Source organism: Cupressus sempervirens, chromosome 5, assembly GCF_028749045.1.
Source record: "Cupressus sempervirens isolate cs-2001-9-10 chromosome 5, ASM2874904v1, whole genome shotgun sequence".
In the NCBI taxonomy this organism is placed as follows: Eukaryota; Viridiplantae; Streptophyta; class Pinopsida; order Cupressales; family Cupressaceae; genus Cupressus; species Cupressus sempervirens.
The window spans coordinates 92,811,940-92,838,429 of record NC_143122.1 but is presented as its reverse complement, the minus strand read 5'-3'; the positions used below and the strand labels follow the sequence as shown (position 1 = coordinate 92,838,429).

The following is a 26,490-nucleotide window of genomic DNA, read 5'->3' as shown; positions in this document are numbered from 1 at the left end:
ACTACAATTAATTACATAATTAAATATAATTGTTTCTATTATAATATTTAAGACAAATACTTTAGCCATTATGGAGCAGTTGTTAAAATGGAAAGATATATTTCATTCGAGATAGCAAAAATGTACCTTCCTCCCAAATAGCTTCCTTATATCGCACGACCGTAGCAAAGCTTGTCGGACATTGCGAACAGTATAAATCCTAAATCTTCAATAGTGTAAATAGCGAACCTAAAACTTTAGGTTGTACTCAATCACCACCGCAGCCATTCACGCGCAGGGTATAGGGTACAGAGTGAGGAAAACATTTATTTTCAGCAAACGGGACGAAGCCGAGGGGTTGCATCTTAGACTTTCTTAGCTACATCCTATTCTCGTCACAGCGCTAGCAGCCAATCGTCAAAATGGTATCAACTTTACTTCCTATCAAATGAAATTTTTGTTGGTTTAAAAGCTTATGTGAGGGTTTGGGATTTGTACTGTTCAATGCCCGCTGTAGATCCTCGAATGTAGACGATGTTTTGAAATCGTTTCTTATTTCTTTATAATATTTATTATTTGTATTTAGTTGTATGTTATTGAAGTGCAGGGGACTGCAATGGCGAAGATTACTTGTAAACCCTGAAACGTGTTCTTTTCTATGTTTTACGTGACTGTTATTTTTCGTGTTTGTACAGCCTCAGGGAGATTATATAGAACTTCACCGGAAGCGGCATGGATACCGTCTGGATCATTTCGAGAAAAAGCGCAAGAAGGAGGCCCGTGAAGTGCACAAGCGATCTGCTTTTGCTCAAAAGGTACCCTTTTGTTGACGCAGCTGGTTTTTTTTTTGGTTGTTGCACATCTATTTAGCTCCGGCGCAAAAAAAATGTTTTCTTGTTAAAATTATGAACTCCCCACTTCGCCATTTTCTTTCAAGCATGATTTTTTAATTGAAATTAGTTGATAACAAATCTTATAAGCGGCCATGGCACATGGAATTTCAATGAGTATTGTTACCTGCTGAATTTTTTCTACAGAAGTTGTCTAATTCGGTCATTAATGAACATTAACATAATTTATAATTGATAGTGGTAGATTTTCACTCATATTCATGAAAATATAGAACTTTGGAGAGAGCTGTGTATCAAATTTTTACTTTAATGTTTTAGATCATACCCCGTGACTATAACCTGCTTTCCTTTGAGTACATTAGGGCAATTACATCTTCTCCAGCTATTTCTCCATTTGGATAAATGTACAAATTGTTATGAAAATTTATTATTTGTAAGATAATTACAAAATGGAGACAAAGTCTCTTTATAAAGATAGCCAATGAAGAAAGCTTCTACAAAAGAAATAGAAATATACTAAATGAACTAAAACAACAAACTGAGAAAACAAAACTTTCAAATCATTCAAGCATGAATGCATAGAAGGTTGACTCCTCAGACTGCTCTGCTACAAGATCCAGCTGCTGAGACTCTCCTTGGTTGGTCTTCTGATCAGCCAACCGTTGTCTACATAACCTCTATATATGACCAAGCTTCCCACAACAGTGATAGATGATCTTCTTCATGGAACCCTCCTCAAATGCGCACTGTCCTTTTTTTCTCAGTAAACAAATCTTTGCCTTTGCTTGTGACAGTAAATACTTGTTTCACACCGAACATGTCACTGGTGCTACCAAACTATTGCTAGCTTGTTGCAATAGCTTATTGCACAACTCAACAATCTTTAAGTCAACATTCATGTAGGTTTATATTGAGCGTCTCAATAACATGTTCACAAGACATTGGTAGATTCTTCAGCATAATCGCTATCATGTCCTCTTCCATCTTGTGACCAATGGCCTTTAGTTGATCGCGTATTTCCTTGATCTTCGGAAGGTGCTTTTGTAGAGACATCTTTTCATCCATCATTAGGGAAAACAACACATTAAAAAATGAAAAACCTCTGTTCTTTTTCCGACATTGTCTCAGAGACCTCTTTAGGGGCACCCAAATCTGCAGACTAGCCCAGCTGACACTTCTGGAAGCATTTTATCGGTGACGTTCAACTTCAGTAACAAAACTGCTTCTTGTTACATTCATCAAATTTGTCCTGTTCTTTTCCATTGCTGTAGGGCGAGTAGAGTTACCTAGAACAAGCTGGTCCAAGTACCGATGTCTTGTAATTCCTGCCATTGAACTGCTGATTGCCCTTCAACATGATGTTGGTGAACGATGCCGTACCTCTTGTTTTCCTCTACACAAAAAATGAGGCAAACTGAGCTTCACATGTTTTTTGATTTTTCTCTCATAAACTAGTTGAAAGCTAGCAGCTGGTGCAAATGCCAAAAACTCTGATTATGAAGTAAAAATCAGTCAAATTTTGCTTAGAAACCCTATATAGGGTGCAATGCTCATCAAACCCATGATTTCGTCAAAGAATTGTGAAAAGTTCTGGACAAATTCCTAGGTTTGAAACTCTAAGTGGTTAAAGTTGCAGGAAACCCACGGTACTGATAAACTGTGCAAAAACCAAAAAAATCTCCAGTAAGGCTTAGAAACCCTAGCTGCAGGTATCCATGATTTTTTTTTTTTCAAAAAATCACAAAAAATTCAAGCCCTAGCTGCAGGTTGCACAAACACTCACAAAATAACAGGACAGGCTCACAAAATAACAGGACCAAACCCCTTCATGCAGCAGTCAACTCCAGAGGGTGGGTTGAAATGAGCAGAAAAAGCTCAGAAAATACCCTCAAATACCCACACAAAACTCATGCGCACAGGCAAAAACTAACACAGGGAGCCCATTGTGCGGGCAGAAATACATATAAAATCGTGGCAAAAACCGTCAAAAAACTGAAACCACTCCAAAAATGGCCTGCCAAAAGAGAGTGCATCTGCTAAAAAATAAAAATTAATGCTTAAAACATTCAAATACTGAAAGTGTAAATGATAATGCTTAAAACATTCAAATATATTTTTTAACCAAACAGCACAAGAAGGAAAAAAACAGCTCCCAACCGATGTGGAAAAGGAACAATCATAAATTAGGTGATAAGTAGTTTCCAATTTACCACATACAAGACAGTTTTTGGAATCAACATAATGACAATTAGCACCTACAGCCAGATTTTGATGCAACATTAGCACCTAAAGAAGGACTTTGCAAGCTCCAGCACACCATACTGAACTCTTTTAAGCCTCTTAATTCACACTTTAGCTTTGTTAGGTAGCTTCCACATACTTACAGGTAATTGACCCTGGGAAACCATCAATTAGGAAAGGAAAAGAGCATACAAACATTTATTAGAGACTTTCAACATCGTACTTCCTCGAATGCATCTCACAGTTGGCCAAAGCTCATTATCAAACCATAGAATCCTCGTCTTACATCCTTTCAATTCTAGCTCTTCTAAACAAGGTGCAAGTTTTCTTGTACTGCTTAGGATATGAAACTTTTCTTGTAGAGTCTCCAAGGAATCAACCCCTCCTTCCCTAGAATCTGATCAATAACTTTTGATACTTTTGTGTTCCACAACTTAGCAGAACAACCACTAGTGCAGGCCAAGTAAGCATTCCAATGATCAAGAGACTACCAAATAGATTTGAAAACCAAAATTGTTCTTTGTTACCTGAAACCTCCTCATGACTTGTAATAAAGTCAAGAGACGACCAAATAGATTTGAAAACCAAAATTATTCTTTGTTACCTGAAACCACCTCATGACTTGTAATAAAGTCCCTAGCATAAGCTCATGTCTTCCAGATAGATAACAGGTTTTTCAAACCTTAGCAGCTTTATGTTTTTTCTTAATGCCTTTTCCATCAGACCACAATTTTTTTCTTGATGAGTATTTTCATTTGGTTGAAATGAGAGGAATACATTAGCTAACAAGTTGAAAACTGTAGTGTTAGAAGACAAGACCTTTTGATGGACTTTGAATGTGTTAGCAAGAGACAGCAAATGACCTTGTTACTTGGATACCTTACTGTTAAAAACATCCACTTCCATGTCTTTGTGAAGGAAGAATTGAGAGCAAAAGGAATACCTATATACTTGATCAATTTATTGGGACCTCTCCTTTTTCATTCTTTGCTAGTACCATCAAGGGAGATTCTGTCCTAATGCTAAATAAAATTGCATACATCATACAGTAATGTAAAATTCAAATAGGGAAGCATACACAGATTATTAAACCTCATAGCCTATTTTTCATTCATTTGAAAACGCGCAATGACTATGAGACCTTTACAACTATATAACTCACAGTTGCATGGAAACCTTTTTGTATCTTACATTCAATTTTCAATCCTTTGGTAAACCTAGTAGTTCAGATATTTGAAAGAAAATCTGAATGAAATGTTTACAATCTTCTACTATGCTTCTATTTTTATACCAATTCAACTAAAAATTTAATCCTTCAAACTAGAAATCTTATCTCACATAGGAGATGTCTTGGAAGATAAGTTTGGATCCTTATTGATCTTCTACACATTATTAGACTTATTTAGCTAAATAAATGACTTTCACTATAATCGCCAGGTGAAATACAAAGTAGACTAACTTGGACCATTTGAACATGTGCAGGAGTTCCTATTGGAGCTAAAAGACACAACACTTCCTCTTAGTTGGAGGAAGGAATTATGCACCAATTCAAGCTTATTTTTGAAAGCCTCAAACTTCTCTTTTACTAAGGGCAGACTATCAACTACACACTGATATGTGGAAATGTATTGGTAATTAACTACTCCGTTTTGATCCTTGTCTTTGATGAAGTGATAGCTGATCACTATGTGCTTGGATCTGCCATGATACATTGGATTCTTCAAGAGTTTAACACAAATTCAGTTATCACAATTTATCATCGTGAGGTCCAACTCCTGATCAACCAACTATGCAAACTTGCAAAGCCAAATCATCTCAAAACTAGTGGTACTAGCTGCCTCTGTTGTGCTAGGTGAGATTGAAGTCTACTTCCTATCAAATCAGAATACCATCCTTGAACCCAAGCTAAAGCAACAATTTGGGGTGCTCTTCCTATTTGTTACACTAGCTTACTTGACCAAAGTTTGTGTAATGTCGCTCTTCAATTCACTATACCCAAATACCTCAGACCATTCTCCACTGCGCAGTTTAAATATTTGAGCACATCTTTTTGTTCTCCCAAGTACTCTTGCATGGGGTCCATCATAAATAAACTCATGACGTTCACTTCGTAATTTAAATGTAGTCTTGCGTTAACCAAATGCATCAAGGAACCAATCAGCTGCCTTTACAATGTGGGATTTTTTTGTTTTGAAGATTGTCTGTGATAGGATATTGTACATAATTTATTTGATAGTCAGAGAGGAAGAATTATTCTTCCTTTATATTTATCAGTGGTGCTCCTTCACCAAGGGTCACCCTTCCCTTGATATAACAATATAATATAATAATTTTATTATTATCTTGTATAATTTATATAATAATAATAATATATTATAACATTAACACTTTCTCTTAGCTAGGGAGGAATCCTTCTCGATAACTTCAGGTTCGTCCTCCCAATGCTAACATCAACACTTCCTCTTAGCTAGAGAGGATCTTCTCAGATATTTGAGTTATAATGTCCACCATGGCTACTCCCAGAGCATGGCTCTATCATGGCTACTCCCATGAATGGAGATGTAAATGAGCACTGCACAAGTGCTCATTACGGAATCACTCAATGTGATGTTGTCATCTCATCACGATGTTCACCATAGCAACTCCTAGATGGTGAATAAACACAAGAAGTTATGGATTATGACATCCGCCATGGATACTCCCAAAGGGTGGATCCACCATAGTCACTCCTATGAATGGAGATGCAATGTACTATGAGGGCTGACACATCAGATTTCTCCATCTTAGAGAAAATGCACTATGAGGGTTGACACCTCAAATTTTCTTGGTCTCAGAGAAAATGCACTATGAGGGCTGACATCTCGAATTCTCTCAGTCTGAGAGAAAATGCACTACAAGGGTTGACACCTCAATTTTCTTAGTCTCAAAGAAAATTTACTATGAGGGTTGGCACCTCACATTTCTTTGTCTCAAAAGAAAATGCACTACGAGGGCTGACACCTCAATTTTTTCCAGTTGAGAGAAAAATGTTTCAAGGGTTGATACCTCAAATTTCTTTGTCTTAGAGAAAAATGTAACAAGGGCTGATATCTCAAATTTCTCCTTCTTAGAGAAAAAATGCTACAAGGGCTTGCACTTCAAACTTCTCTCACAGAGAAGAATGCATTAACAAATTCTCATGATGATGTGGCTCCCTCTAAAACAGATATCAACCTTTAGACCTCCTCGTCAAAGATTGCTTATGATGAAATGTCAGACACCTTCTGACCTCCTCGTCCAAGGTTGCCTTTGATGGATTGTGAAAACTCCTATGAATGTGGATTCATCCTTCTTGAATAAATGTCTTCAGCCCCCAACTCAGTCTCATGGGAGTAATTATCAAGTTCTTCCTTGAATGCAATCTCTTATTGCTGGGACCTATTGAGTTAGTCCTGTAGCTGAGTCTTATCTTCTCATCCACACAGACGGCCCTGACTGCTAGTTGGCCCTTTGTCACAAGATCTGGATGAGACTCCTCCAGCACTGTTCTTTATATCAGGAATCTTTTGATATGCATTAAGGTCCTACGAAATGCTTGACCCCCACTGACCAAGTCTGATATTAATCAGACTCTACAATTTGTTCTACATATAGGAAGCCTTCTTATTTATCCTCTTCCACTTCAGTTTGAAGCCACAATTCACAACTGGTCCGGAATGCTGGTGAGGTATGCCACAGCGAAGATGACCCATCCTTGGCTTGTTCCCTCATGCAGATACAAGTAGCAGCCAGTGCTCCACCAAATTTAGCACTAAATGTTTGTTGGTAAGCCAGCAACAGTATCCTTTTCCCAAACTCTGGTCTCTACTCTCACAGTTGTGGAAACTCACACAACCAGACATGGTGATATTGGAATTTGAATTGCAATGTGCCTCCAATATTCATCTCAGACGCTGTAGACTGACTTAGCTTCAACAGAGAGTATCATTGTTGTTCATTTCTTACTAGGAAGCTCTCTTATGGTTTTACCTGTAATTGCACAAAGATTGCGAGAATTGAATCGCTGAGAGAAGTCTTGACACCAACTCATATAGAACCCAACGACCAAGGTCCCATACCATGTTCAAAACAGTAACAGCACAAACTACTTTGACTCTTGAGCAGACCAGAACTGATGCAACCCTTACTGGATACCATCAGGGGCAGTTACACCAGCAAATATGTCTTCTACGCCAAAGGAATTAAATGTACTCCTTTTGACATTAATTATCTGGCTACGAGTTTCTTCAAAAACGACTCCACATTAATATTAAGAGGATTAACATTTGCTAGATAAATATTTCCAGTGGATCTTTTTTGTTCTTCTCAAATGACTTTGGCAGCTAAGAATCTACCTTGTTATAATATCCACCAATAGACATGATATTTTGTTTCCAACTAGTCACTGCAAGAATATTTATTTCCGTCCAACAAACACTAGCTTCATTAGGTAATTCAATAGTCTCTATTTTCCTTCTAAACAGATGACAAGAAGTCCCATAGTTATTGACTGTAAAACATGCCCAATATCACTCCAGTGATAACTCAAAATCGCACAATTAAATGCTTGGCTTTAGCCTCAGAGATTATTAATGGCAATGAAATATTAATGACTCTTTTACCATTATATTTGCGCAAATGCCTAAATGATGAGGAGGCTAGGGGATTGATGGTCTTTCACCTTACATTAGTCTCTTAAACCTATGTCCTTAGTAAGTGTCTTTACACACACCCGAGGGGATCCACACTACCTAGCACTTGGAGAATCTCTCCTTCAAGAATCCTTGTTCAACTTGACACCAAGGACATTATCAAACACTCTTAACCATGGAACCAACAAATTCCAAGTCTCATATCATCAATCCCTTGCTTTCCATAGGGTAAACCCTTTAGCATATTAGGGGTTTGACCACCAAAACTTCAGACCAACACACCAAGCCTTCAACTCAGTCCTCTTTCACCAAATTGACAGAAATTATGGTGCTTTGAAAGATCAGGTGTGCCCTAAACACCCAATTTCCTCCAAATTGCCTATTAGGCCTAAGAGCCCTAATTTGGTCGCCCTAATTGGTATTCTGACTGCCACTTTTGACCAGATGATGGTTTCCCAAAACTAACTTCAGATTCAGACACCCTTTTGGCTCTTCTATCAAACCCCAAAAGTTCAAGCCTGTGTCAGACCATTTGACCAGGGTTGTTTTGTTAGGCTATCTATTAGGCTTAAGACCTAATTGTTTGTCATGCTGATTGCAGAGGGTTTCAATGTTTTTCCTCTTACAGTCCAAGTCAACCATCACCATCCATAGTTGGTACACATTCAACCCAACACATCCAAGGTGTTCAAACCCCTCCTTTACTTTGTTTTGTCTTTCATAATCACACTGTTCAGTCTAAACTAGCTTTTCACATAAGATATGCCAGGCCTAGGGCTCACTGCCAAAAATGGCCATTTGGTTGGGCAGCAAAAAGGGCTCTAGAATATTATAGTACATCCTTGGACCTTGAAATCCCACGGGTTTCAGAATTTTGGACCTGTGGCTGCAGGCCCAAAACTCATAATTTGTCCGCAAACCCTAGGTTTGAGAGGGATTCAAGCAATTGGGTAAGAAATGGCTGCCAAATCCTTCAATGATTACTTCAAAACTTCAAACCTAGTTCATTAGAAAGCTAATTCAACATACTAACTGTATCTATGAATTGATCAGAATTACCAATCCAGTTTCACACAATTGTAGGACCAAATACACAAAAAATTGCAGTAAAATGCTTTGTTATTGCCTCCAAAATCTTGCCAATACCCCAACAAGTATTGCTCAATGCATTACAATGCTATTTGAATGCATACCCAACGGTACCCAACCAGAATTCAAAAGTACGAAGCCGTTGGCAACTAATTGCAAAATGTTGTCAATGTTGTAATTGACAACATTTTGACAACTTGACAACTTTTGCACATTTTGTTGTAAAACTTTAACTAGGACCATTAACACATCAGATTCGCCCCATACAAAATGAATTGACTCTATCTACATGGCCAAGGGGTTATTTCATTGGTTTAACCTCATTTGGCCTTACATTTGCAATTGTCCCTAATTGGTCCTAAGTTACATCTTTGTGCCAATTTTGGCTTGCATTATTTCACATCCCTTTCAAGATTGGTCCACATGATCTATGTGGCCTTATTGCATACATCCTACTCTACTTGGAACCCAATTGCCTCGGTATTGAAAGCCTTGCGTGCTCTTACCACTAAATCACCAATACAATATTATTGAGCCAAAGCTATATCTGTCCCTGCCCCTGATGCAACCCAGAACTCTTGCTGTACTCAATGACAATCCACAAGTGAAGGAGAACTCTCCCAATGGATTGATGACAGAGGATTCAACCAATGGTATAGTGATTGAGGATTCTCAAGTGAAGGAGCATATGTTTAGATCAAAGCTGCTGGATATAAACATTCCATACCATCTTCCCTTGCACACATACTGCTTCGAGAACATGGAACAGGTGAGAGAGGCTGTGCTTGATAGACAGGGCGTCACAAGGAAAATCTAGACCTTTGGGGATGGATTTGATATGTAGAAAGACGATGTCGGGGCTGGCAAAACTGGGCATCGAAAAAAGTGACGTGGTGATGTTGTTGCTCTACAATTGCCTGGAATTTGCATTCGTGTTCCTGATATTATTTCTTTTGTGATTTGAACATGATATTTTAACATCTTATTGAAACCCGAACTGTCCTCTATAAATCAAACATTATGTTTTGGACGAGAAGTACACCACACTAGTTTTACCAGAGGAATAAGAATCATTCGATTTGCAGACAATAAGAGTCTAACCACATCAAGAATCTGATCACATTGAGAATCCAATCACGGATTATTCTGCTAACAATAAGTCTTCAATCATTGTGTCTTGGCACATTGACCGGATCTTTCATTCAATCCCCATTTGATTCGGGCTCTATTTATTGCTGACCTTCTTGACTTCGTCGGGTACGTTCCCAACCAATAAATATTTCGACCGAATTATATAAATTCCTAAAGTATTAATTTGAATATCCACTGTTGGGGTCCGCCTTAGACGCTTCACACCAATAAATATTTGTATGGTATGAGTGCAACCTTAGAGAATTGTCCTTACCTCAGTCTGGTCCCACAAGTTATTTCCTAATAACTAATAAAGTTTCCACACTTTATGGCACTCTCAAATATATGAATCGGTACAAAAATTAATATTAAGAGAGAATTGTCCTTACCTCAATCCGGTCCCATAAGTTATTTCCGAATAACTAATAAAGTTCCCAAACTTTATAGCACTCTCAAATATTTGAATTGGTACAAAAATTAATATTAAGGTTATTATTGCAAGTTTACCATCCGGATATATTCACAACAAATATTAAGTGGGCCTCTCCAAAGAATATTCACCTATCTTAAGCTTGGCTGAAATATTAATGATTGGCCAAAATAAACTTGGGCTCACAGAAAACACAATACTGATTCAAACTTTATTACATCTGAATTATAAATTTGATACCAACTGATTCATTCAAGCATTGATCATTGTTTTGCATTCTCTTTTGCTTCAGTACAGACCTCTCATCTTTTGAACTTCTATCTCATTCATGAGAGCGCTAACTCACTTTGGTACCATGTGTTTTCTAAGATTGTCTGTGATAGGATATTGTATATATTTTATCTGATATTCAGAGAGAAAGAATTTTTCTTCCTACATATTTATCGGCGGTGCCCTTTCACCAAGGGTCACTACTCTTCTCTTTATATGTTAATATAATATAATAATAAGTTTAGGTCTTGTTAGAGATTTCTGCCAGAGTGCTGTTGTGTTACAGATCTGCCTAGCTAGGGTTTGGCTCTTGCGAGAACTTGCAGAGTGGTTGCTGTATTTGCTTATGTATTGGGCCGTAACCCTTAAGGCCTTACAGTAGGGCATGTTGGATGTAAATGTTATGATTCTATTATGAGAATTGGCATTATTTTTAATCTAAATCATTGTGTTATTGTTATTCTTCCACTGTGTGGTTATTTGCTGGGGGCTAGGACATCTCCTTTGGGGATTCTCCTACCTTGTATTGCATCAAGTGGAATTAGAGCAGAGTTCGATCTTGTGGTGGATTGATCCTTCTGTAGTCCTAGATATCTTTGTTCTGAGGTAGCAGATTGTGGTTCTAACTTACAATTGTAGTGGACTTGCAGATGGATCATTGGTTGCAAAGATAGATATTTGATCTTGCTGACTGAAGGTTTGATCTAGTTGGTGATTGTTAAGAGTGTGGATTTATTGTAGAGGGTTTGCGAAGATCTTGGAAGATGCCTTCGAGAAGGTTGGACCCTGGGATGATTGCAAATCTCTATGATGTAGTGGAGAAGAAGATTTTAGAGACATTTGCTTGTTTGGAAGCTAGTTTGATCGATTGAGTTAAAGAAGGGATAATTGAGTTTCGTAGAGATTTATGGAGTTGGAGTCTACCGATCCGAAAGAGAGTGGTCTGGCTAGTTAAGAAGATTGTGCAGAGGAGAAGACACTTTGTTGTTAAGGAAGTGGTAAATGATGACTTCACTAAAGCTGAGGAGGATATTTGTTTTCATGATTAGTTAGATTGATCTGACATGAAATTGCAGAGCATCTTATTGTGGATGATGAGATTGCTGGTTGTGAGAATTCACATATGGATGTTTCTACTGATGTGGAGTTGGATGTTGCTGGTGTAGATTCACTATTTGTCGATGTGGTTGAGGATTTACATAATGCTCTTATTGTGGATTTGAGCTTACATGTTGCTGATTTGGTTCAGGAGTTATGTTGCTGACATGGATTTCATGTTTGAGGATATTGTTGGTGGTTGTGATCAGTTGCAGAGATTGTTGGTGAAGCATCATGTTCAGTTTGTTCCTAGGAGTGAGATTGCTGATTGGGTTGTTGAGATTTATTCGATTCTGGTGTTTGAGTGGATGAAGCATAGATGGTTGATTTTCAGATTTGTTCTTCTATCTAGGATGGATTGGAAACCTTTGGTGAAGATGAAGTTGTGTGCAGATATTTCTTTTGCCATTAATGTATGGGACATACGTTTCTATCTACCTGGGAGTCTGATGTAGGAGCATCTTGCATCACAAAATAAAATGGGGCATAATTAAATTTAAAAATAAATAAATTTGTGGAGGAGAGAGAAAGTGACGAAAAATTAGAGAAAAAATAAAAATAAAAATGGAAAAATGGAGAAAAAGGCTTTTTCATTAGCCGAGGTGCATGGGTGCCATAAAAAGAAAAATAGTTGGTATTTCATTTATTGAGGTGTATAAGTGGAATTTTAGAAGTTAGTGGAAAGTTTCTTATTTCATGTATTTAATGTTTGCTGCCAAGCCGACTTGTGACTTGAAGGTGTATTTAATGAGAGTGTTTATTTAATTTCTTTTATGCTAGGTTGACTTGTGGCTTGGTTTAGTATAAGTAGAGGGTCTTGTGGATTCTAGAGTTTCATTATTTAGTTCAGCATGGAGTAGCTGAGAGGAGTGAAGTTTATGAGTCGAGCTAGTAGCTACGGCTTGGGAAATAAGGAGATTGCTTGGTGGCTTGTGAACACAAGTTTAGGTCTTGTTGGAGGTTTCTACCAAAGTGCTATTGTGTTAGAGATTTGGCTAACTAGGGTTTGGATCTAGCGAGATCTTGCAAAGCGGTTGCTGTATTTGCTTATGTATTTGGCCGTAACCAGAAGGCCTTACATTAGGGCATGTTCGATGTAAATTATGGTTTTATTATGAGAATTGACATTATTTTGGATCTAAATCTCTACGTTATTGTTATTCTTCTGCTGTGTGGTTATTTGCTGGGGGCTAGGACATCTCCTTTGGGGATTCTCCTACCTTGTACTGCATCATATTATTATATAATATAAGAAGTATTATATTATTATAATAACTATATTATAATAATTGTATCACCATAAATTATGTTATCAATTATAATTATATTGTCACAACCTTTTTATTATGTTGGCCTGAAGGATTCCAATCATAGCTACCATAACATTAACAAGATTAATCACATTTGAATCTGAAGCTGTTACACACTTCAGATTAACGATCATTTGTGCAGCCATATCTTTGTAATCCTCAGTGTAAGATTAGTGCTGGGGTACGTTAGGACGGTGGGGTAGGGAGGGGTGTTGTATACAATACCTATAGAGCTTGAAATGCTAGTTATAAAATGATTTTTCAGTATAATATACCAAATTGAACTACTTGAATGTGACAAATTGCAACACAAACTAGAACCATTGAATATTCAACATAGTAATATAGTGCATACCAAATAGTAACATTCGAAAAGTCAAATTCAAATAGGAAATTCAAGTACCCATCCCAATGGTGGCATGGTTGCAGAATGGGAGAGGCGGGGTAACTGGGGTACTCCAATTACCTGGTACCCAATAGCAACATTCAAAAATAAAAATAAAAATAGAAATTCAAGTACCCATCCCAGCAGTGGCGTGTTTGAGGAATGGCAGAGGTGGGGGTACTTGGGTACTCCAAGTTCCCGGTGCAGGGACGGGTACTTAAAGGTTTTGAGGGGGCCTGCAAGTCCCTGGGTTTCATTGGTAATCCTCCATTTGAAATTGCTTCAGGATTTTCGAACCCTATCAAATCTTTTGTTGGTTCGCTATGTGCTGTAGTCACTATTTCAAGTTGCCATTTTTTATTTCTAAAAGTAGGGCCTGAAAACTATTAGGGTAATTAGAGAGCACCAAGGGCGTTTTTTCCCCTATATGCTAGAACTCGTGTCTCTTTTGATCAGGTGGACAAGGTCCCTATGTAGAGAAGTGGATTGGTCATAGACTAGGACTGATCAAATACCTTTTGACAAGTTTACATACTCATCCTATCAATCATTCCTGGAGCAACTACTGTGGGGGTGTATTGATATTGAGTAAAATTTGTTGGAATCATTTACCGTTATGCTTATAACTGGAACTGTCAACATCCAATACAAACACCAGATTTAACTTGACCTGCAAAGGTGGTTAAGCCATATAAGGAGTCCCCAAGGAGTTGCTGACCACGAAGTCAACAATCTCCCCCTCAACACTGACTGAGCCATTAACACCCATTGAAGGGAGACTTTAACCCATGACTGAGGCTTTGATAGCGATTTTTGGAATCGTTTGCGGTTGTGCCAAAAGCTTGAACTGTCAATGCTTGATACAAATGTCAGATTTAACCTGACCCATAGGAGGCAGTTGAGCCATGTCATGCATCCCTTGGAGGTGTTGACCACCAAGTCGAGAAAAATGTGAGTGAAAGAGTTAAGGACAACTTCCCCAATCACAGAGAACAAGTAATGTTTGCTAGTGACTATAGAAAGGTCATTATGTTGCTGGTTTGATTTTAAGCAAGTGGTCTGCCCATTTTTTGTTAAGCATTTGACAAATTTATGCCATCCATGTCAAATGATATTTTTCTTCTAGGAGCATCAGCAATCCGATCTTTAGATTTCCCTTTGCCTTTTGCCGTTCTTCCTTCTGTGTGTTTACTGTTAATAGGGAGATCCACAAATACTTTTATTCATATTTCCCATTTCTCTGAAATATTCCGATTAGAGCACAATGTGCTGCTTCAGTGACTTCATATGAGGTATAAGTTATAACCACTATGTAGACAAACATATCCTGTGCAGGACATATAAAATTTAATACGGATTTGAGAACTTAACTGATAATTAATAATTCAATGTGAACTTTTAAATAATAAATTTTAAATATCAAAATGATTTAAGCTTTATATGATAGTAGCATTACTTGGAACTAGGATCGACTCATTGAGCCTATATATAAGTGGAATTCAATAGTTGTATTTGAATTGGAAAAACTTGTGAAAAAATGCTGCTTTTCCATCTGGTGCAGCTGAAAACTTTTACTTTTTACTATTAAAAACTAAAGTGGTTTTCTAGGCACAGCAATCCCTAGCATTGTTGATGTGAAGTTGCCCTTTTTGGGGTCAAAATCCTAAAAAATGCATTAATAGTTTGAATGAAACAGTGATGGCAAGAAATTAGGTAAAATTAAACACTTGTTTGCATATAAATATAAATTTTAGTATGGTTTTTGTTTTCATGTTAATTGTTTCATTTTAGTCTCCCTCATCATGTTTCCATTCATATATATTCATTGTTTTCTTCATGTAATGCTTATTGCTTAGCAATTTAAAAAAAATAATTCAACAAGGTTGGCATGGATATTTTATTATTTTTAAATGTTTGTGGTAAGTTTAATTTTCAATGATTTTTAGATTCACCAGGAATAAAAGAAATTGCAAGATCTTATTTGAGAACTTCTATTTAAGCTTTTCTGTGAATACTTTTTGGTAGAATACAAATTTAATTCATGTGCTTCACTGTTTCTGATCATATTGGGCTTCTAATGTACTTATTTATTTGGAAATGATTGTACTTATTGACAAGGAGTTTAGTAATTACACCAGTGTCATGTAGGAAGTTCAGAAGGGCTTGATACATCAATGTAAAGAAATTTGATGGACAAATTTTCTTTCATTTTCTTTTTCTTCGGATAGTAGTTCATTTGTCAGTGAATAGCTGGTAGGAACAAAATTTTGATTACAAAAAAAGTTCCATATCATGATTGTTTAATTTTTAATGCTCATCTCCTATTATGAGTTTAGTTCAGACAGGAAATCACCGAGTAGATCATAATGAAAAGAATCTGATGATGCCACCAGGAATGCTTTTCTAACTTGTAATTACGTTTTACTTATTCAGGCTCTTGGTATCAAAGGCAAGATGTTTGCAAAGAAGCGTTATGCAGAGAAAGCTTTGATGAAGAAAACGTAAGTGCTTCAAAATTGCGGATTCTCAGTCTGTTTTACAAACAGTTCTAGAAATCAAATGCTTTTTTCAGCCAAGTACCCTTAAGTTAGGCAAGTAACTTTATTAAACCATTGTCTGTGGAGACCAGCAGTTTTAGCGAGACTGATGCTACAGTATTGTTTGATATACTCAATATTCCTTTCAAAATCATGATAAGCATTTGTCAAAGTAAATAAGCATTACAATTTATTGTTGTTTGAAGTCGTATTCTTCAATTGGCAAGCTAATGAATTTTATTGTAGTGGGCACCCTAGAAATGCCCAAAAACTTAACAACTGCTGATAGGAATTTTGTCAAACAGTTTGCATCCAACTCCTTATTCCTTCGTTCACTAATTTAACTTCTTATGACTTTGGAAATGAGACATTTATATTGTTTGCTTGCATGGAATTGAAAATCATCCAACTTGAACAAAAGAAAGTACAATGATATGCAAATTGGAAATTGTATTATAGCTGATAAGATGTCATTATTAGAATTAAATAAAATCAAATACATGGCAGATTATCAACTCACTAATTGCTCTGCTATTATTGACATAATGCTCCAGCAAATGTTATTTAAACCCGCTGCTACAGTGACATGAATAGTGCCGCATGAACAGTACCTGTGTGAACAGTGTTGCTACAGTATTTTGTCTTCCAAACAATCCAAAATCTTCATAAAATCATTCCCTTAAAGCAGCATAAGCATCGGATGAGTAAAGAAGAAGATATGAGCAAAACATCAAGTATGCCTATAGCTAGAAACACACCCAATCTGTCTGATAATGAAGCTGATAACAATGGATTCCAAAGGGCAAACCCCAAGGGAATGACGTCTAGAATGTCACAAGAGAGGATAAACGTCCTCTAATGCTAAGAATGGATCTGCAATTCACATATCAATTTTCTTCTCATATTCGACCTGCCGAATGAAGCCACTAACGCTCTCTTTTATTCTTTCTCCAAGGGTCGATTCAACTCACATGAGCAATGTGGGATAAAAGATGTGTAATATAAAACATATTAAAATAATCACTTATGTCTCTCTTAGGTGCCCCCTTTGATTTGCACACATTCCCATAAAATTTAATATTAAAGTAACACTTTGATATTTTACAACTAAATTAAATGTTACTTTAATAATACTTCAAGTATAAAAATATATTAGCTATCGAACTCCGAACAACACGAGTGGCAGCTCTTGCCGAGGAGTATCAAATTCAATCACCAAAATTAGCCTCCCTTGTGTCTTGCTCACTTACTAAAAATAGTAAGTATGCCTGAGACTGAGTAAATCAACTCCGTTTTGGCCCAAATTGGTGATGATTAGGCCAAAACACTCTAAGATCCGTTTAAACCCTTCGTTAGCCCTCAGGACCATGTTGAATTACGCTAACGCACACACACTTGGTCGATTGCTAAAGTGGGGACATTACATCTATGAATAGTATGTCATAGCCAAAGAGGTAGAGGTGTAGCACCATTCTTCTAACATGCTCTATTCCCCTGTCAGGAGGAACTCCGTGTGGAATATCTTCAAATACTTTGGCATGCATGTCAAGTATCTCCTGGATATCTGGTGGATGACTCTTTACTTGTGGTTCTTGTGGGGTTGGCATAATGAAACACTCTGCTGCCCACTCTATGTCATTATGCTGAAAAAGTTTTTGCATTCTCCTTAGAGAGACTACTCTGCAACTCCCATCCGAAAGTCCTCTGAGTACAATAGTTCTTCTCTCATGCTGGAATCTCATCTCCAATTTTGCTAGGTTGAGTGTGAACTCAACTAGTGAGGCCATCCATGTCATGCCGAGGATGACGTCATAGTCTCCCATGTCTACTACATAGAACCCATCCTCCAACTCATAGCCATCTCCAAACCTAATGTGAAGATTAGATATCTTCTGAGTGCATAATAATTTGTCACCATTAGCTACCATGAGTCTAAACCCAGCATGCTCCTCAGTCTGCAAACCTCTTGTGGCTACTAACCATGCATCTATGAAGTTATGTGTAGCCCCAGTGTCAATGAGAGAGATCACTTTCTGCCCCTAGATAGTACCCTTGACCCTGAGCCCCTGTGAATCGTGCCAACGATCTATCATCCTGAGGAATGATGCTCTCCTTTGGAGTGCTACTCTCATCCGAATCAGAGTGCTGGTCCTCCCCCTCTGACTGTGACTCCTCTACTGAAAAATAGTCCATTTGATTTGCCTTAGCCTTGAGAGGGCACTTATGAGATAAGTCCCAAGACTCTCTACAATGAAAACACAACTTCTTCCTCCTCAACTCATTTAGGGTGTCATTATCCAACTTCCTATTATCCCCTTTTGGCCATATGTAAATCCCTAGGCTGAAATCTACTCTTAAAAGAAGGTGCTAAGTCCCGAGCCTTCTTAGTGGCCTCCTGTAATGTAGTCGGGTCATGCCCCTTGACCCAACCCCTCAAGGGATCTTAGAGTCCATCCATAAATAGCACTACTAATCTCCTCTGAAATATCTGTAACCAACACAACTAACCTCTGAAATTCACTGATATATGTGTCAATTGATCCTCACTGCTTGAGTTGTGCCAACTCTTTAAACTGTAACTCGAGATCTTTGGTATCAAATCTCTCTATAAGTCTCTCCCCTGTTCTAGGCATGTGTCTCATCCTCAAGTCCATATAATCTCTGAGGGAAATATTTGCCTGAAACTTCGGTCCACTAGCTTCCCAATCCCTCTGAACTGATCCTGTAACTCGGTAATTTGTGGTTCGTTTATTAGTTGAACCGGATCTTTGGGTATGTAGGTGGGTAGAAGAGGTCTCGAGCTCGCTATCCGAGCTGGGTGTGCAATGTGTCTAAAGTTATCAATCTCATTACCATTGTTGCCATGTCCATTATTATTACCATTAATGTTATTCTCAGGACCATTGTTGTTGCCTCAGCCTCCATTAATATCATTGCCTCCATTTCCATTCTTTGAATCACCTGGATTAATATTGATGCCCATCTGTCTAGCCATAAGCTGCAACATCATATCCATTTGCCTATTTTGCTCCTGTTGCATACGCTGCCCCTGCTCTAACATACCCAGTTCCCATCTGAACATTACCTCCTCCTGATTTGGACCGGCATTCCTGCCTCCACCTAGTCCTGTATTCTTGTCATCTCGGTCACCCATACTGTTGTCTTGTTCAAAGAATCTCCTTTGTGTCTGTATGACTGGATTCTATGTCCACTTGCATGGATGAACTAGACTGCTCACTTTGTGAGTCCGAATCTGTTGTCTTTCTTTGGTATGGCGGAAGTTTATGGTCTCTGTTGCATGCTCAAACACACATTTTTAACCTGTTTTATTTTTGACTTTAGTGTTTTGACTTTTTGTCAAACACGTTTCCCTCTATCCGGCTATTCCAAATTCCCTGTAAGGCCTTCACAGGATGGCAGGACTTAAAGCTCTGATACCACCATAATGGGCACCCTAGAAATGCCCAAAAACTAAACAACTACTAATAGGAATTTTGTCAAATATTTTGCATCCAACTTCTTATTCCTTCGTTTACTAATTTAATCCCTTATGACTTCGGAAAAGAGACATTTATATTGTTTGCTTGCATGGAATTGAAAATCACCCAACATGAACAAAAGAAAGTACAATGATATGCAAATTGGAAATTGCGTTACTGCTGATAAGATGTCATTTTCAGAATTAAATAAAATCAAATACATGGTAGATTTTATCAACTCACTAATTGTTCCGCTATTATTGACATAATACTCTAGCAAATGTTATTTAAACCCATTGCTACAGTGACATGAATAGTGTTGCGTGAATAGTGCCGCATGAACAGTTTTCGAGTGAACAATGTTGTATAGTATTTTGTCTTCCAAATAGTCCAATATCTTCATAAAATCATTCCCTCAAAGTAGCATAAGCGTTGGATGAGTAAAGAAGAAGATAAACACACCCAATTTGTGTGTAGCTAGAAACACATCCAATCTGCCTGATAATGAAGCTAATAACAATGGATTCCAAAGGCCAAACCCCAAGGGAATGACGTCTAGAATGTCACAAGAGAGGATAGATGTCCTCTAATATTACGAGATAATTGGTAAATACTTGCTTATATTTAACAGAGACCGAAAGGTCAATTTATAAAAAAGAATGAGACGATGTTTCCTTAGGAAATGATCGTAAAGAATAGAAACATTCTATTCCAGAGAAAGCAAAAAACGAAAGCAAACTAAAGCTTAAGATATTTACAAGATAACCATTAACTAATAATAGACGTCTTATCTATTATTGTAATACCCTCCCTTAATGGTTAATCTATCTAACACACCAAGCTGTCCTTTGAATTTGACAAACTTATCAGGACCAAGAGGCTTGGTGAGAATGTCTACAGTCTGATCTGTGGTAGGAACATACTGCAGATCTATAGTCCCGTCTTCAACCAGCTGTCGTATGTAATGACAATGAACATCCACATGCTTGGTTCGTTCATGGAAGACTGGATTCCGTGCTAACTTGATAATGCCTTCGTTATCAACAAACAAAGTAGTCGGCCCTACTGGTGACATCTGCATATCCCCAAGCATTCGACGAAGCCAGACAGCTTCACATCCTGCCTTAACAGTCCCTCTGTATTTAGCCTCTGTAGAAGAGAGAGAAACTGCCTACTGCTTCTTGCTGGTCCATGTGACTGCACCGGATCCCAAATTGAACACATATCCAGATGTTGACTTTTTATCATCAACAGAGCCTGCCCAATCTGAATCTATGAACCCACTGAGTTTAGGATTAGAACTCCGAGAATACAGAAGTCCATAATCAGAAGTGCCCTTCACATAACGAAGCACACGCTTTGCTGCCATCCAATGATCAGCCTTAGGAGCTGTCATAAAGCGTGAAATATAGTTGACTGCGAAGCTGATATCAGGCCTAGTAGCAGATAGGTAGATGAGGCTGCCTACTAGTTGCCTATCCGTAGTATCATCAACGGAAGGAGAATCAGACTTGGCTGATAACTTGAGACCTTTCTCCATAGGTGTAGATGCAGGTTTGCAATCCTGCATTTGGAATTTGTCTAACAAGGCCCTGGCATATTTGGACTGAGAGACGAATATACCAGAAGACTGTTGCCAAACTTCAACACCTAAGCAATAATGCATGAGGCCAAGGTCAGTCATATCAAAAGACTGACATAAGTGTTGTTTGATTCCCTGAATCAAAGATGCCGAACTGCAAGTGATGATCAGATCATCCACATAGATAACCAGAAGGATGATGTCACTGTCAGTAGTCTTGATGTACAGATTTGAGTCTGAAGAACTCCTCTTGAAGCCTTGATCACTGAGATACGTATCAATCTTGATGTACCATGCCCGAGGGGCCTGCTTCAAACCATAGAGAGCTTTTACCAATCTAAGAACCTGATGGTCTTTATCAGCAACCTTGAAACCAGGAGGCTGCGTCATGTAGACCTCTTCATGGAGATCACCATTCAGGAAAGCACTCTTTACGTCCATTTGATGGACCTTCCAGCCAAACTGTGCTGCCATGGCTAGGACTAATCTGATGGTGCTCATCTTTGCAGTAGGAGCAAAGGTCTCCTCATAATCAATGCCCTGACGCTGAGAAAAGCCCTTTGCCACTAAACGAGCTTTGTACTTATCCAAAGTACCATCTGATTTGTATTTGATTTTGTAGACCCATTTGCAGCCAATGGGTTTCTTCCCTGGTGGAAGATCAAAAAGGACCCAAGTGTTGTTTTTCAGCAGGCTTTGGTGTTCAGATGTCATGGCCTGTTCCCACTCTGGAATTCCTTTAGCCTCGAAATATGTTTGAGGTTCAAACACATTGTGAATGTTGGCCATAAGAGCAAAGTTAACAGAATCTGTAGTTTTTCTCTTTTTCCGAGCAGTTCTCCCATCAATGAGCTCATCATCATGAAGATCAGCAAGTGTCTTAGCCCACCACTTAGGTCGGAGAGGAGAATGACCAACAGTAGTACTAGGAGATGCTTGATCAGCAGGATCCTCATCAGAAGAATCTAGATCAAACTCAGGTGAAGCATCTTCAAAACGAGGTGATCTTGCAGGAGAAGTCGGAGGTGTCTGTACAGGTATCATTGGCATGACTAGAGCTACAGGAGCTACTGGAGCCCTCTCATTAGGTGGACCTAATGGAAGCCGAACTCCCAAATCATGAGCCTGCATAGGCTGGTCTACTGGATCAGGAACAGGAGAAACAGGCATGAATGGTCCTCGCTGCTCATCAAAGACTACATCGCGGCTGTATATGAGACGAGATGTCTCAACATTAATAAGGCGGTAGGCTTTGTGAAGACTGCTATATCCAACAAGCATCAGTGTCTGACTTTTGGCATCCAACTTGGTGCGTGAAGCATCAGGGATCCAAACAAAAGCAAGAGAGCCAAAAACCTTCAGGTGACTGATTCTGGGCTTGCGACCTGACTAGGCCTCTTTCGGAGTTTTACCTTTGACCGCCACTGTGGGTGACTGGTTCAACAGATAAACTGCAGTTTTAACTGTTTCTGCCCAAAAACGCTTCGAAACATGTCTATGTTCGAGCATGGAACGAGCCATCTCGGTGATTGTCCTGTTCCGACATTCAACTACACTGTTCTGTTGTGGCGTGTGGGGTGTGGTGAACTGGCGTTGGATGCCATGTGTATCCAAGAAGCTGGAGAAAACATTAGAACAAAATTCTCCCCCATTGTCTGATTTAAGAGTAATAATAGATTTCCTAGACTCTTTTTCAACCAAGGGTTTAAACTTCTGAAATACAGTAAATGCATCGGATTTCTTTTTAAGAAAATACACCCACATTTTTCTACTGAAATCATCTACAAACAATAGAAAATACTTGTACCTAAGAATAGAAGGAGTGGCCATAGGGCCACAGATATCAGCATGAACAAGCTGAAGTACTTGAGAAGCTCGCCAAGAATCGCCACTGGGGAAAGGTGTGCGATGTTGCTTCCCAGCCTGACATGCGTCGCAAACTCCAAGGTGTTGGGTTTGAATCTCTGGCAAACCAAGAACAAGCTCATCCCGAGGCAAGTTATGAGAGATAATGCACATTTAAGTGCCCATATCGCTGATGCCAAAGTGTGCTGATGGAAGATTGCCGAGCAGCCATAGCTAAGTCCTGAGAATCACCAAAATCAGTAAGTCTGAAAAGACCATGATCCTCAAGACCAACTGCAACAGTAGACTTAGTTGCCCGATCAGTGATGGTGCACTGATGTGAACTGAAGGTGACTGCCAAGTGTGGAGAATGTCGCAGCAACTGACTGATCGAGAGTAGATTTAGTTCCATCCTTGGAACGTAGTACACATCAAGGAATATGAGCTTCCTCCCAACGGACTGAATTTGAATGTTGCCTTTACCAACAACCGTGTACTCTTCTCCACAACCAAAGATAACAAAATCTGAATAAGGTTGGTAGTCAGTAAACCAGTCTCTGTGGTGAGTGAAATGTCGAGAGGCACCTGAATCAATGTACCAGGCAGATGACTACACATGATCTGCGGGTCTTTTAGCCATGAAGGCGTAAAAGGTAGATTCCGCCTGCTCAGTGTGCTCTGCACTGTTCGCTTTGGGTTGCGAACCTGATTGCTTAGACTGGGCAGCTAAGCGTTTCCGACATTCAACCTTCATGTGACCATACTTGTGGCAGTAGTTGCATTGAATGTTCTTCTTTTTGGTACCATCGGATGTTGGAGCAGAAGACTTTTGCTAAGATGGTTGCTGAAATTTGCCCTTATCCTTCTGAAAGGATTTCGCAGCAAAGGCTTGCTCAGTGGAGGTGGAACTGGAGCTGCTACCCAACTGTTGTTTCCACCGATGTTGCTGAAGCAACAGGGTGCAGAGATCAGTGAACTTTAGATCAACACCAGTAGATGTGATGTTGAGAGTCTCGATAAAATGCTCATAGGATTTTGGTAAACTCCGAAGAGTGATTACCACAATATCCTCTTCCTCCATCTTGCGACTGATGGCAAGTAACTGATCACGGATTTCCTGAATCCTATTCAGGTGTGCCTGGAGCGAGGTGCGCTCATCCATGACAATAGAAAACAGAGTGTTTTTCAGAAAGAAGGCTTTGTTCTTGTCGGAAGTCTCATGAAGACCTTTTAGATGTGTCCAGATTTCGGCAGCTATCTTGCCAGATGGAATCTGAGAAAGCTGGTCATCAGCTACGGATAGTTTGAGAAGCATTACTGCCTCTCGATTATGCAGATCCCATGTATCTTGATCAGGACCCGAAGAAGTCGGACGCTGCCCAACACCCATAACAAGTTGATCGATGTTTCGATATTTGAAGATTGCGATGATGCGCTGCTTCCAGGTTCCATAATTGCGACCATTGAATTTGGAATTATGCTCGAGCAAAATATTTGTCCGAGATGCCATGGCACGTTTTTCAATGAAAATTGTGAAAATCTGTGAAGGCACATTCTTCGAGGCAAAAATACGGAAGACCCAGAAGAATCAGAGAATGACCCAGAAGAGAGCTCGAAAAACCCAAATGGAATCTGCTATTGTTTTTTGGATCTGCTGGCTCGAAAATCGAGGCACAAAAATTGAGGCACCTAGAAAAAATGGACGACAACCCAGTTGAGCTCTCGAAAAACCCACCAAGAATTTGCAAACAAAATATTTTTTCGACTCCAAAAATTAGGGTTTCGAAAAAAAACGGTCGGCGGCCAAGGAGATCTAATTTGCAGAAAAAAATGTTGATTTTTGTGAAAAAAAAGACAGATTTGTTTCCCAGAGCGCGACTTCAGGCTGAGACGACGCTTGACACAGTGTGACCTCCAAACGGTGGCGGATGTGGTAGGAGCAGGCATTTTAAAAAACGCAAAGTCGTGAGTTCGAGTTTGCAGTCAAAAAAAATTTCATGGGTTGCAGAGTTAAATGTCAACCAGTCGCAAGTACAGGCCACGGATTTTCAGATGTTTTGTAGCAGACGGGTCTCTTTGAAAAAAAAGGGGAGTTGCAGATGAAATTCTTCTTGCGATTTGCAGACTTTGCAAGGAAAAAACTCCAAAAAAGAAACCTAGCTGCACGGATGAATTTCTCAAAAATCAGAAACCCTAGACGGGCTTGTTTGAGAAAAACCTTAGGAATTATTTCAAAAAAATTTAGCAAATAATTTCGAATGAAATTATAAATTTTTCAAAAAAAATTCAAGTATTGGCTCTGATACTATATTACGAGGTAATTGGTAAATACTTGCTTATATTTAACAAAGACCGAAAGGTCAATTTATACAAAAGAATGAGACGATGTTTCCCTAGGAAACGATTGTAAAGAATAGAAACATTCTATTCCAGAGAAAGCAAAAAACGAAAGCAAACTAAAGCTTAAGATATTTACAAGATAACCATTAACTAATAATAGACGTCTTATCTATTATTGTAATATCTAATGCCAAGAACGGATCTGCAACTCACATATCAATTTTCTTCTCATATTCAACTTGCCGAATAAAGCCACTAAAGCTCCCTTCTATTCTTTCTCCAAGGGTCGATTCATTTCACATGAGCAATGTGGGATAAAAGATGTGCAATATAAAACATGTTAAAATAATCACTTATGTTTCCCTTAGGCAACCCCTTTGATTTGCACACATTCCCATAAAATTTAATATTAAAGTAACACTTTAATATTTCATAACTAAATTAAATGTTACTTTAATAATACTTCAGGCATAAAAATATATTAGCTTTTAGACTCTGAACAAAACGAGTGATAGCTCTTGCTGAGGAGTATCAATTTCAATCATCAAAATTAGCCTCTCCTGGGTCCTGCTGACTTACTAAAAATAGTAAGTATGCCTTAGACTGAGTAAATCAACTCCATTTTGGCTCAAACTAAAGATGACTAGGCACAGGGACCATGTAGAACTAGGCTAACGCACACACACTTGGTCGACTGCTAAAGTGGGGACATTACATCTATGGATAGTATGTCATAACCAAAGAGGCAAAAGTGTAGCACCACTCTTCCTGTACAAATGTGTTCATAATCCATCGAGTTTTCACCTTGTCTCCCAACTCTAAACAATAGGTTAAAAACAAGGAGACAACATTTACATTGGTTTTGTACATATACTTAGTCATTAGATACCTGTTCTTGCATCCACTCAAACACTCGCAAATAAAATTGAGTCAACATCCGTTAAAGATAACTAATTGACATCTTAAGCATCATAAAATAATGAAAAATGTAATAATTTATGCATCAATACCCACAATGCATTATAATCATTAAACATGTCTTATAACATCATCATCTAGAAGTCCATTTCATCATTTATAAAATAATGTTATAAGCCTAATCATGTTTAACATTGATAACATTACGATAACATTTCAATGGATTAAGTATTCATTTAAATCATCTTAATTAACACATCAGATTGCAGAAGTTAACTTATCCGTTAATTTATCCAAATTTAAATCAAAGTTTGACTAGGTGAAATCAATAAGTT

General features: G+C 38.4%; 1 protein-coding gene across 1 annotated transcript in view; it reads left to right on the top strand.

Moving 5' to 3' along the window:
• Positions 1-221: 221 nt before the first annotated feature.
• The window catches only part of LOC149554707 (Ribosomal protein S8e family protein), a 48,035-nt gene continuing 21,766 nt past the window's right edge, over positions 222-26,490 (top strand). The window contains exons 1-3 of the mRNA XM_089828759.1: positions 222-404; positions 675-794; positions 15,888-15,955. Coding sequence (XP_089684885.1) covers positions 402-404; positions 675-794; positions 15,888-15,955 — 191 coding nt within the window. The 5' untranslated portion in view covers positions 222-401. The remainder of the gene's footprint in view (positions 405-674; positions 795-15,887; positions 15,956-26,490) is intronic.